General features: G+C 43.0%; 1 protein-coding gene across 2 annotated transcripts in view; it reads right to left on the reverse strand.

Annotated features, from left to right (window-relative positions):
* The window catches only part of COL18A1 (collagen type XVIII alpha 1 chain), a 134272-nt gene that overhangs the window by 46599 nt on the left and 73427 nt on the right, over nt 1-14246 (reverse strand). For both annotated transcript variants that reach the window (XM_054971541.1, XM_054971540.1), the window contains exons 5-11: nt 9370-9514; nt 7990-8099; nt 6552-6578; nt 5375-5590; nt 4756-4782; nt 1166-1228; nt 759-845 (exon numbers count right to left, since the gene is read on the reverse strand). In XM_054971541.1, coding sequence (XP_054827516.1) covers nt 759-845; nt 1166-1228; nt 4756-4782; nt 5375-5590; nt 6552-6578; nt 7990-8099; nt 9370-9514 — 675 coding nt within the window. The remainder of the gene's footprint in view (nt 1-758; nt 846-1165; nt 1229-4755; nt 4783-5374; nt 5591-6551; nt 6579-7989; nt 8100-9369; nt 9515-14246) is intronic.

Genomic DNA, 14246 nt, shown 5'->3' on the forward strand with positions numbered 1-14246 from the left:
AGGTCAAAAGCAATAAGGCTAAATGGAACTGGGGCAAAAGGCAGCATGGCTCAGATTAGCACATCTACCCACTCTTGGCTGCCTTGCTAGGTAATTCTGATGTAATCACCTTCCCCACCCTGTGGTAGTCAATCAACAATATGATAAAGCCATATATAGTGCAAGCAAAAAGTGCAAAGGTGCTAAAGTGCTACTTGTACAATACATATTCTTCCTAAACTCTACTATAATAAGTATGGTCAAAGAGCAATAAATATAATGACATCCAAGATACACTGCATAAGAACTATTCAACAGCTGGTTCTATAAAGCTGAGAGTAAATATTGTTCCTTGTCTTTTTTCTTCTGCAGGTCAAGAGTATGTTGTGAGCTGCAGAGTCCTCCCAGACATGAGGTAAATAATAATAAGTCTCTCTTCAGAAGTAACAACATTTCCTTGTGTTTCTCAGATGCCAAAGGACCGGGAGATGCTGCAACATTTTGCCCTGCCCAACAGGCTGCTAGTGGAAAGCCCGTTTCGCTGGGCTTTCTCAAGGGCGTCTCAATCTGCAATCTCAAGTTCATTCCTTTATGAAGGAATGAACTTTGTTAATCTTAATGGTTCCACTTGATGTCTGCTATACTTTGCTGCTACACAGCTACCCTTTTGGAATAAATATGGAAGCACCACAGTAGATCCAGAGCATAAACAACAAGGCTGCATAGGAAACAAGAACTTGTCCCTTCCTGTGCATTTATTGTGCTCATTTGGAACTCACCAATTTGTCCAGTTTAGAACTAAATCCAGGTAGCCCAGGTGGTCCCGGTGGACCAGGGGGACCTTGTGAACCAACTCCTGGATCACCCTAAGGACAGAGAAAAAAATTACAGGGCTGAGAACACTGGCTGCATTCCCACCAGGTAGTCACAGGCAGTATGCTCCTCAGAGCATGGCCAGTATTAAATGTTTATCTGGGTAGCTGCTGACCAGAGTTTTACATTCTTGTTATAAGTGTTATAATTGTAATTGTATTGTTGTTGTTGTTGTTGTTGTTGTTGTTGTCATTGTTTTTTTAGAACAATTATGGACAAAAAGCAGTGAAAAGGCACTGTAAACAAACAAATAAAGCTGAAAGTAGAGTGGGAATGTAACCTGTTTTATGTACACATAATCCAGCGCCCATACCTTTTCTCCTTTTTGGCCAGACTCCCCTGGGGTCCCAGGAAATCCCTGAGGGCCGACATCACCCTGCATAAAGAACAAATAAGTAATCAAGTAAGGCCTGGGTGTTCACAGAAGAAACAAGTATATTTTTCTTTACATGGGGACACATGTTTAATTGCATATAATATGGAAGGAAAACTAAAATCACACCAAGATTAACTTTCTCCTGAAAACATCTGTACTGCCAGTTGCCTTTGCATCAAGATCAGCTGACTCAAGATCAGTTAGAACACAGTCAACATCTGCAAAGACTACATTCTGCCAAAAAGTACCACACATATTACTGGTCAGTTTATTAAAGAATTTGACTATTTGACTATTGTATTTGACTATTTGACTGTTACATTTACTCATTTGTGGCAAAAGAACCCATGCAGAGAGCCAGTTTGGTGTAGTGGTTAAGAGCAGCAGGACTCTAATCTGAAGAGCTAGGTTTGATTCCCCACTCCTCCGCTTGAAACCAGCTGGCTGACCTTGGGTCAGTCACAGCTCTTTCATAGCTTTCTCAGCCTCATCCACCTCACAGGTTGATTGTTATGAGGATAATAATAACACACTTTGCAAACAGTTCTGAGTGGGCATTAAGTGGTCCTGAAGGGCAGTATATAAATCGAATGTTGTTGTTATAGAAAATGTGCTTATACATCCTTATAAATTCAATCTAATGAAAGATTTGGAATGTTTTCTAATTTTATTTGCCTACTTTTGTTTCCCCCCTTCTGATATATTTCTTAGATTGGAAGCCCTAAAATGTTATTTTGCTTAAGAAAACGATACTAGTCATGCACTTTACAGCCTTATAGGCTATTTTAACTTCCCATAGGTCTTAGTTCATTGCAGCCAAAACAACAAAGATATCTGTGGCGCCTTAAAGGCTAATATATTGAAGGTGCCACAAGATTCCTTGTTCTTATGTTTTAAGACCTTTATAAAACCACAAAACAGTCCATTTCTAAAGGCAATTTATATACAAATCTTATCCCATAATTTTTAAAAATTTCATAGCAAATTATTCAAATTAGAGCATCCACATTGTTAGCAGTCCAACCTACCCTCACATTAATAGGAAGTTTATGAATATGGCAATATCAAAAGCCCTGCTCCTCATGTGTTTTAAACACAGAAACGCTGCTTGGCAAAGCACGAAATGGCAACCAACTCCTGGCTCGGAGCTGAAAAGCTACTACTCACCAGGCGAGACTAGCTTTCAGCCCCACATCCCTGGAGAGGTGCAAAGATCCTAAGATAATAGGGTCTTCCAGAAGTTTCTGAATTAATCACCTCCACACCCTGCTGATCTTCTCCTTATCCGCTCTCCCATTCCAGGCTATTCAGGACTCTGATAGCCACTCCCATTCAGCCATCATCAATCATCACTGATAACTTTAGTTTTGCCCAGGAAAGCTTAATCAAAGCTTTCAGTTCTTTGTCTCACGTGCACAAGGCAGGTGTTGGCTGTGCATGCACAAACACATGCTGTTCTTTTCAAGAAGGATGGGGTATATGAGGTTCTGGGGTGGATATTTTTGCATTTAATGGCACCAAAATCATGAAGAACACAGTCCTCCCTCTAAATCATCAATCTGTGGAGTTTCAAAACATGCACAACGGGGGTTGGGGGTTGGTTTGTATAGCCTCCAAAGAATGCTTGGAGAAATGTGTCAAGGCAGGAGAGCACTCCATTGCCAACCAGTTCAGCACAGCAAAATTTCTATTGAAATTCCTGCTTTATGGTAGTGCCAATAAATTTCCTTTATGTCCTACTGTTGCCTGTTGATGCCAAGTTTCCTGCTCTTTGTAGTTGTATTCCCACAATGAGGAGTGAGTTCTTCGTTTTTGACATTCAGGAGGAGTCCCCCCACTACCAGAAAGAATGTGGTTGATTTGCTGTGGCTATTTGCTGCTGAAACAGTTTCATTGTTCCTGTCTGTAATATCTTAGCCAGTTTTTTCTTCTCATCTGGAATTAAATCTAAATAGGGGAGTGTGTTTATAAAATACAAATGCTATTTGCCATACTTAAATTTGATAATTAGCTATCTGAAATGTCACAGCTGAGCAGTAACATACCTTCCTTTCTCAGAACTCCAATTTTCTCTTTGTCCACTGGCACTACCCTAACCTGGATAGCCCAGGCAAGCCCAATCTCATTAGATCTTGGAGGCTAAGTGGGGTTGACCTTGGTTAGTAATTGGATGGGAGACCTCTAATAAAGACCAGGGTTGCAGAAGTAGGTGATGGCAAACCACCTCTGTTAGTCTCTTGCCCTGAAAACCACGACTGGGGTAGCCATAAGTCAGTTATAACTTGATGACACTTTCCACCAACAACAACTGAGGCTAACTAGTCTGCATTCCTTCATTTCCTTCTGCTACTACTGAACTGTGCATTCGAAATGCATTGATTGTACACTGGGTGTTTAAGATACCATCCCTTTCTTGCCGTCTGATACAGCTGAAGGAGTGGACGTCAGTTTGCTGTTTTAAAAAATGGCACAGTCTGCATACTTCTAAGAAAGGGCTTTTGGAGGCATCTTGGCTCCAGAAGAAAGTATATGATTCTTAAAATTGCATAGCAGAATACAGAAACCAACTCCAATGTGTATGTTCTTTGTGCCTGCAAAGAGAGAACTGAGGGAATATGGTGCCATCCCACCTTTATCACATTATGCTGAGTTGACAAAAGCCATTAGACGAGGGAAGGGAAGTGCTTGGCACTCAAAAAACTCTGTAATCTTTTGTGTCTGAATGGCACTTGTTCAGTGCCCACGTACAGTGCTGCAATTAAGACATACGCACAAAGATTCCAGCATGGACCAATGGAATCCTTTACCTCATACCTCACACTGCCAACTCTCTTTCCCTCACTGGCAACCCGTATATACTTCCAAGTGAGCTGAAATATCTGGAAAGGAAGGACCTTATGCACAATGACACTCTATAGTCCTGTTTTATGCACCTACACTATCCATAGTATGAACACAAGTAGCTTGTGTGCACAGCCCTGGGGAGGAACAAGCAAGATGGTCTACGAAGACCTCCCATTCCAGGCAAAGGCTGGTCACGGTGCAGTGTTGAAGGGTACGATTTAGCCCTATGGAGAGCACCTCCTCTAAGTACAGCTTCAGGCATAGAAGGGGTGGTCAGTCTACATAGAATTTAAGGCAATACATACTCATTAAGGATTCAATGCCTTAACTCAATATTAATGCCTAGGCTTTACAGTCTGTCAGTGGATGTACCCATAATTGGTGAGCCACTATTTATTTCTAGGTCTGCAAACAATATTAATAATGTGATAATTTCTATATAAAACCAAGTAGAACCTCCCCGCACACACATATTTTGATAAATTCTCCTCTCTCCTCTCTTTCTCTCACAAGTATGCACTCACTCAGCAGGGAGGTATTTTTCTAGACATTAAAAACACTTTCTCTGTTCTATGATGCTGACATTTTTCAGGCAACTACTGACTAACTGTCAAATATACTCAACAATTATATCAATTCCACATAAGGACTGAAAGGTGAGACACAAATATAGCAGAACTTACTGGTTTACCATCTTCACCAGGATCCCCCTAATAGGAAGAAAACATAGATGTTAGCAGCTTTTCCACCTTGAGTAATTTAGCAACTATCTATCATTTCAAGCTACTCCCACAAGTTCCAGGCCCCACATTCCTTGGTGCCTCCTCAACAATCACAAGGGATTTGGCTAAGACTTCGAAGGAAAGTAAGCCCATGTACCAAAAGGAAGAATGTTTGGGTCTGTCCCTGTCTGAAGTGAACATAATTTGGGGCTGTTGTTGCACAAACATGTCAGATAACAGAAAACAAATGTAATAAGCAGGTTGCTGAAAGCTCTCTCTCATACACACAGATCCCCTCTAACTAAGACCTGTCTTGATTGTCTGGAGGATCTGAAGCATGTAAACAAGTACTTGAGTAAAACTATCACTCTGAATTTATCCAAGCATCACTCCTTCAATGGAGAGCAGCAATGAGCTAATTAACTCTAAAAGGGAAATCTTTCCAACCACTGTTGGGAGCAAAACAAAAATCATGATGAAAAGAAAAAGGGTTCAAAACAAAAACAAAACAGAATTCAACTGTAAATAGAAAAAAATATTTCTGCACACCCCTATCAGCCACTGCTTGAAGGTGACTTACAGGCTCGCCATCCTTTCCAGGTACACCATCTTTCCCAGGCAGTCCTGGTGGACCTGTGGGTCCTGGAGGTCCAGTAACTTGCTCTATAACTGAGCCATCAGGGCCTTGCACAATTGTCCCCGGAGGGCCGGGGGGGCCAGCAGGGCCAGGAGATCCTTTTGCACCAGGTTCGCCTTTCTGTCCTTTAGAGCCTGGATACCCAAAGCCTGCATTTCCCTAAAGGCAAGGGAGAAATATGTAAGAAAAAAACAATCCGGACACCATTTCTTTTTGAGACTTTGGACAATGAACGTGGGCATCTGCTGTAAGTGAAGCACTTTCTTTGCTTTCTTTGTTATGAGAGAACTTCCTGCTTCCCACTCTTGCATTTCAGTAAAGATGTAATCACACACAACACTTGTCATCTCCCTTGTTTCAACCACACACCGCTTCCATTTTTAAATGAATCAGTACAGGCAGTTCAATATCAGTGCACTTGATGCTGGTCTTGGGAGCAAGAATTTGCTCCCAAGCATCATTTGGCATTGGCACCCAGACCAATTATTACAAACCTCCATATCAATAACAGCATATCTGTTTTGCACTCCTATCAAAAACCAAAAGGAATCAATAACTTTAATACTAAACCTTGCCATGCCAACTCAGTGTCTTGGTTTTTTAAAAACTTGGGTCACTGGCTCAAATTCTGGACCACTCAGTAACACACATTTTTATTTTTGTTGTTGTCGTTGTTATTTCCCTTCCTGCAAAGACCTTAACCAATCAAACCCGGTTCTCCAGATTAGAGTCCCGATGCTTTTAACCACTACACCAAAGTTGAACGTCTTAGTAAAAAGTCTGAGTATACCTCACCTGGGCTAGCTACAAGGAATAGAAATCACACAGGGATAAGTTTATTAAACTACTTCTCATTATTTGAGTTAAGATTCTCATTCACTAACATTAAGAAAGATTCTTCTGCTGGAGCATGTGGAACGAGCACCACTATAGGCAGGAAGCTGGATGGCATGGAATTATGCCCTATAAAATATGCTTTCTGATTATATGGTGGACAGGATGGATCTCTAATTCACACAAAGACAACATTGATCTATGCCACTGCCTACCCCCAGTAAATTCCCATCACAGTACTACTAAGAATACTTTTTAAAAGATGACATTTAGGAAATGTGCTTACCTTAACACCCAGCTCTCCTTTCTCTCCCTGAAAGATAAAAAAGCAACATTTTCTGTATTTAACATATTAATATTTAGTCAAACAGCAGTATGAGACTGCATTATCAACATAAAGAAAGGGGGGGTAATTATATTTTGTGGTAAAGAAAATGAGAATATGAGTACAGTGTGTTTTGATGGACAGTATATTAGAACTCATACCCTGGAAATCGTCTTTAAGGTGCTACTGGACCCAAATCTTGCTCTTCTGTTTATTACAAAGATATCAAATGTTCTCTTCCACAAAATCAGAGCTTTAAAAAACCTTTGTGGTAGATGCATTGCAAGCAGCAGCTAGGGTCTCAAGCCTAGATATCCCTATTTCACACTCCACTTCAGTTCTTCTGCCACACACTACCATCTCTTCTGTGGAAAAGCAGTAGCTCTGAGAAGACTGTCCTCCAGCTTGCTTGCCAGTATTTCTCAAAATCCATGTGTTTAGCATAGAACATGATTGTGTTGCCTTAGAGTAGAGGTCCTCTAAAGTGCCCCACATAGCCTCCGTGATGCCTGTCGTCACCCTTCCTGTTGCTTACACCAAGTATTTTCAGGAAGTAGGTGAGACCAAGTGGGACTTTTGCCCAGCAGAGCTTCTGACTGGCCACTGGAGATCTGATTGGCTGAGCACATTCCAAAAGGCATTCACTGTGTGACTAAAGATAAATTGTGTGTATGCAAGAAAACATTTTTAAACAATATGTTTATTTTAAAAGGCATTCTGTTAAGCAGCACTTTTGCCTGAAATGCTGAAGTCTTACTGTTAGAACTATACATAACCTCATTCCTGACATTTTGTGGCTTTTTGTGGCTGCACCTATCGCCCTGTGTAAGAATTCCACAGGTGTGCATGGGGTCAAAAGGAGCATTAGAACATGGACAGGGATGGTTGAGAGAAACGAATTCACACAGAAGAATGTACGTATGAGCTGGACTAACAGTTCCAATTACTCTTGATTCACCACTTCATCATGGCATCAACCTCTAGCTTTACACACGTTTTTTGCTTTGTGCTGGTGCAATTCTAGCTTTTTTCCCCTCTCACACATGCAGAATTATAGTAACCTAAGATTCTCCACAGAGTTCATTAGAAACTGACCAGCCTGAATTGTGTTTCACTTAACTGCTCATAAAAAACCCTGTAATTTTCTATGCATGTGTAGAACAAAAATTAAAGGCATGCAAGCATGGAAACATTCTCAGGAAGTCCAAGGACACTCAATGACAGTAGCTGGGACAGGCAAGGCTAGGACAGTGAGTAAGAAGGTGAGCTCTATTTTAGGAAGCTCTGGATGTGGCACAAGAAAGGAAAGAGCCTATTCCTTAAGTCACGACTAATACTGAAAAAGCTTCACGGTCCTTCAATGAATATAGCTAAGGAAGGAAACGGATAATCCCTTTACCTTTTCACCTTTTGCACCACCTGCTGGCAGAACTCCACCAACCCTGGAATCCCCTTTAGGGCCACGTTCACCTTTTTCGCCTGGATCCCCCTTTTCACCTTTGGCTCCAACTACGGCAGAAACGGAAAATGAACTGTGTATAAATCATCTGTTCTGGACTGCATGGGAGGAAGAAGGGTCCATTGTCACCAAATGGGAAAATGAAAGTCAGGTGTTTACTTCAATTTGGAAAAGGTTATCACAAGAAAATGAACTGATCTAAAAAACACCCAATAATTACCATATCAGGGAGATGATCTCAAATGAAAAATGCTTTTAAAATATCTGCTGTAATATTATCTGTTACAATATCAATGATATTTCCAGCAGAACATCCTTCATTCTGTAAAAAAAAATTAACTACTCATAACTCTACTACACTCTTTTAACATTAATCACAATTATTTCTTCATTGCATAAGTAAGCAAATAGCCTGAGTTTCAAACCAAGGGTGGAAATGAATGTGATAAAACAAAAGGATCCCTATCAGACTGCAAGAGGACTTGGTCAAGGTGCAGATGCTATGCCTGCTGGGGCCACAACTGGAACTGCAAATGTTTCACCACTGACCTAAATGCTTTCAGTCTTGCATTTTTTCCAGTATTTTGGGCAAACTGTCTGCTTTCTGTATGAGGAACATTTATTCATTTAATCAGCCATTTGCTGCCTTACTAAAACACACATACAATTTAAAGACTGCTCTGTGCCTAGGAGGCAGCTTTGTGAACTTAGAGGCACCAGACATCCTTAGCCAGTTTATGATGAACACACAAGGAACTAGTTTTTTCAGGGTTTGATCCTGGGGCGAAAAGAAACATGGGGGCTGACCGTTGGGAGTGGGCTTTCAAAGTGGCCCTACAGCTGTGAAAAGTGTTTCCTTTCTTCTTCCTTACTCTTGCACCTAAACATCCATTTTCTATCAACAAAAAATACTGTCCACTAGCCAAACTTAACATAAGGAACATTTTACACTTGTGGAGTTAGATCGAGTGATCCCCTCACACAAGAATTGCAGATTTCTTCCTGGGTTTGCAAAACCATGCAGCTCAGTGGGCAGCAGGGAGAACAGGGAGTAAAACTGCTCCTTCCTCCCTCTTCTGTCAAGACAGCTCTGCTGAAGGAAGAGGCAAGAAAGGCAACTTCCCCCTCCTCACTGCGGCCCACAGACCCAGATGGCTGTTACTCTGCACATGTTCCGTGATCCCAGGAATTAACCTGCTGTGAGGAGGGGAAAGTGGGAAAGATCCATGACCACAAGCACATTCCCCATTCATGGATTGTGGGATCCGACTCCATGGTGTCTTTTTACTCACTTACTCATATGAAGAGAACCAGATTTACCTCCAGAAGCAAATGGTGGCCTCTCTTCTGGTTTGGTTAGTTCAGTTTGCAAACCGGGTTTCTCTTCTGGCTGTACAGGCTTTTTATCAGTGGGAGGAGAAGTGACAGGTGGAGGTTCTGGGAGGCTTAAAGGCACTGGAATCCCCTGGGCAAGACAACAGGATCAGAGTAAATTTTTACTTTTTCTGTGCTAGGAAATATAATCCAGTGTCTTCAGTTGCAAAGTATTCAAATAAACAACAAGAATTTCCTTCACTGTTGATTCTGTTTTAAATGACCAAAAATGTGCAGTGCAAAAATCCCACTGAATGTAAAGAGACTGTGGACATTCAGAACTATAATTTTAATTATCTGTATTAGAAAAATAATAAACAATAAAATACTTTATCTTTCGAAATGGGAAAAATAATGTAAAGCTGTGATATTAAAATGATATTGTTACAGTCAATTCATGCAATACAATAGTAAATAACAGCGTAATCCTGAGGCCCGCTGTGCCACCGGCACTTGTGTATTTGTGGCACCACTCGTCCACTCCCTAAGGACCTTCACGGGAGAGCTATGCTGGCAGCTGAGCCCAGCAAGGCTACAGCAGGAGGTGCATACCCCCACCATTCCCCCAACAATCCCACTAACATCCCCCAATAGCTACGCCACCCATGACAGGCCCACAAGTGGCAAGCAAAGGCATAGCCAATGAGCAAGCCACAATCTCCACTATCCACTGACACCCTCATCACCACCCCACCAGAGAGCAGGCAGCCAGGGACCACATGCCTCCATGGTCATGGCACCTGCATCGAGCTGCCCGGCCAGGGGAGGGGGGAAACCATCCGGCGGGGAGCCCTGGTGCCACAGGGGCGGCCTCTGTCACTGATCAGGTAAGTCCACGGCCCCTTGGGCACTGCTGAGAGCACTGAGGCACCCAACAGGACCCAGGTTTCTGGGCTCTCCCTGCATGGGTGGGGGCCATTTCCTTGGCCACATCAGCCACAGCCTTGCGACACCCTCCATGCCAGCATCACACATCCCACTGGACAGGGCTGGCCTCCACCGCCCAGCCATGCACACGTGGGTGCAAAGGGGATGGCCTGCTCCTCACCCCAACCCTCTTGTTGCTGCAAAGGATCTCTCTCTTCAGATGAGGGCAGGTGTCCTGACAAAAACTGCTCTTGGGCATGCCCTGCTAGGTAGGTGCACATAGGACTCTCACTCCAGTGGTTGCCACAGCTGCCTGGTATCCTTTCACAGGTGCCGGCCAGCCTCCCCATGCTGGGGCGAAAGAGCCACTCACAAGGACCCCCTGGAGATAGTAGACAAGGACACCGGGAGTAGGAGTGTCATCCAACCTGGGCAGCCCTCAGGCAGCCCTTGGGCTACCTGAACTGGTCCAACTGGGACTGTTAATGCCACAAGCACTGCAAGAGAGTTGGCACACACACCACTACACACGTGCTCTAATCTCCCCAGACCAGTATTCCATGTGGAAGCACCAATTCAAGGTGGGGGCATGGTCCTTCTCCCACCTCTTCCTTTCCTTTGGTACTCCCTTGGTTAACAGTCCCAGTCAAAATGGGGGAATGACAGACAGCCACTTATCCAAACCCCCACAGTCACTGGTGAAGAGAACCTTGTGGTGGCTGCTCCCCTCTGATGGTCTCCTAGAGACAGAGGGGTTTTCCCCCAGTACACATATGCGTGTGGCATGGGGACCGGCCGGCCCCCTGGAACATCCCCACACCCTAGACCTGACAGCTGTCTGCCTGGCATTTCAGGCCTCAGCAGCGCAGCCTTCCCCTCAACCACACAGGCAAAACTCCATATTCCACCTCCTTTGCTGCACTGCTGGGGGGTGTGGGGGTGGGACAGAGGCAGCACACTGTGGTGGCCCCAATGGGATCAATGGAGCCTTGCTCCGTTCAGGGGCCAAGCCACTCAATGGGGGAAAGAGGCCTGTTGGACCCTCGGGGCTGCTGCTTATGGTTATGTAGGGTAGGCAGGGGACTGATTGGCTGCCAGGCAGGAGTCTTGGCTGCCTCAGGGATGCGAGCAGATTGGTTGCTACAGAAGTCAGTATCCTATGCTCTGTCAGGCCTCTTGGACAGGGCTGGGCACAGGGGGGAGGTGAGTGCCTACAGGCAACACTGTCATTTTTTGCAGTGTAACATTCCATAGCTGCAGGGGACATTCCCATCTCTGAAACGGCTTAGGGAGCAGACTAACTCGTGCCCCACCACCTGGCCTGCTGGCACATGGACTTATACCTTGGTTGTGCCCATGCCCAGCTACTGTGGCTGGGTGCTGGCAAGAGACCTAGGCGAAGCGGTGCCAGACTGCTGCGCCATCGTAGGGGGGTTACGATGGTGTGAGTCCAAGGCACACTGGTGTAACTCCTAGTCAGCTTCCAGGGTGCTTTGCCCACCCCCCACCCCCAGGAGTACACTGCCCATCTCTTAGCATCAAGAATAGTAAGTAGCAAGATTGGTGTTGTAATGCTACTACTGTGTTTGCCTAGATTACTAAACAAGGCTTGGAACTTGTTCTTTAAGAAGCAAGTGTTGCAAAATACTGGCCCTTGTATTGGGTCCAATCTGGGAATCTGGCAAGTTTTTAAAATTATTGCTGCAACGTGATGCCCAACCTTTGTACAACACTGACTCCATACTTTTCTTTCTAACATGTAGCAGATTCCTCCATTTCTGCATCAAATTAAAAACTGATGACCACTGCAACACACACAAACATAAAGGACCAAACTAAAATATGAAAGAGGACGACTTCCGGCTTGGATTAATGGAGATCTGATGCAGCCTCCAACTGGGGCTGTCTGAGACACTGTTTTTGTTGGAAAGCGGGGCACCCAAATGCCCGTTTCCATCCCAACTTCAGGGAGAAGTTGGGCTTGAACGCTACGCATCCCCAAGAGAGTGTAGATCTCAGTGAAGGGGGGGGTTCTGAATAAAGGACTCCCACCATCACCCTGAGGTCCCCTCGAAGAAGGGAGAGCTACTATCTCTGCAGTGCCTCAGGAATCATTAAATTGGCATAAGATCGTCATAACCAAGCTTCAGTAACAACTTTTACCAAAGAATAAGCAAAGGAAACAACACAGACAACCCGCAGAATCGGCAAAGGTAAAGATCGTTACTGGATTATTTTAAACGGATTGGCAACAAAAAGACCAAGAGAAAATAAATTAATGGACAGATTTTAAAAGAGCTAACGATTAGTAATAGAGGCAGTGTTAAATTGGAGACATTGGGAACTAAATAAGGACTAAAAACTTGGAAAATAAATATTGTTTACACTTCCTGCAGTTAGAATTGAGATAACCGGTGTGAGAAAGCGGAGGGGGACTAGAGAAACATCGCGAGACGGGAAGTTAACAGCAGAGCAGATAACTGGATTCCTAGCAAGGACAGCAAAAGGAAAGGGAAGAGGATCAGCGAGAAAGGTGTCACTCGGAAGCAAAACAAACACTTACTGGAGGGGCTACGAAGACAACAGGAACAGGAAGTGCGCCATCTTAACTAAGCTACGAAGTTAAGCCAGAAACCATAGAGGCGCTATAAACAAACCATAGAGAAAAAACGCCCGACATTTTGGATTTTAAAAGGACTTTTTTATTTTATTTTTTTCTGCAACAAATATTAAGATAACCTAAGCTTTTAAACGATCCAACACAGATTTAAGAAGAAGGGCAGATACGTGGGGAGGTTCCAAACCGAGTCCCACAATGGCAGGAAAAAAAGGAGTGGACAAGGAATGACAAGCCTCAGTAGAAGCAACGATTGAAGGTTTGGAAAAATAAGTGGCAGAGAACCATAAAGAGTTGTTACAGAAGATGCAAGAAATGCTGGCAAAGGATTTTAAAAAGATGAGAGATGTTATTCAAGCTGATGTAGCTGCACTGGCAAAAAATATAGAGGGAATAAAGGAAGACTTGCAAGCAACAACTAAGAAAGTGGAACAGGTAGAGCAAAAGACAAATGATATAAAAGCAGAAATGAAACATGAAAACCAAGTGATTCAGACAAGAGTGGCAATGATGGAATGCAAGGCGACGGAGAGGCAGTTAAGATTTCGTGGCATCCAGGAATCTGAGACCCAAACTACACAAGAACAGATGACAGAGATATTGTCAGAATTTCTAGGGAAAGAAAAGGAAGAAATAACAGCAAATATGGACTTGGCATACAGAATCAACTCGGCTTTTGCACAGCAGAGGAAGTTACCTAGAGATATAATCGTCCAACTAGTGACAAAGAGAATGAAGGAGGAGATTCTTAAAAATCATTTTGAAAATCCTTTAATAAAAGAGAGCAGTAGAATCAAGATCATGAAAGAAGTGCCAAAACGGATTCTCCAAGAGAGAAAAAAATATAGGGAATTAACCCAGAAACTAAGAGATAAAGATATTAGATATAGATGGGAAATCCCAGAAGGATTAAGCTTTTACTACAAAGCCCTGAGAATTGTTATTAAATCAAAGGAGCAGATGGAAAAGTTTGTATAGGAACATGCAGAGGACTTTCCTGAATTATCAAAAATCTAACAATATGGAGTACAAATTAATATTGTGGAATGTAAATGGATTAAACTCACCCCAAAAGAGAAAAACAGTTTTTCATTGGCTAAAAAAGCAGAACTGCAATATAATATGCCTACAAGATACACATATCAAAGATAAAGATATAAAATATTTAAAAAATAAACAATTGGGGAAAGAATATGTATCATCGTCCAAACAAAAGAAGAAAGGAGTAGTGATTTACATAAATGAGACTGCAGAATCAAAATTAATTTTTCAGGATCAAGAGGGAAGATATGTGGCTGTAGAAGTAAATGTAAATACAAAAAAAATGTTGGTAATAGCC

This window comes from Eublepharis macularius, chromosome 2 (genome assembly GCF_028583425.1).
Source record: "Eublepharis macularius isolate TG4126 chromosome 2, MPM_Emac_v1.0, whole genome shotgun sequence".
NCBI lineage: Eukaryota > Metazoa > Chordata > Lepidosauria > Squamata > Eublepharidae > Eublepharis > Eublepharis macularius.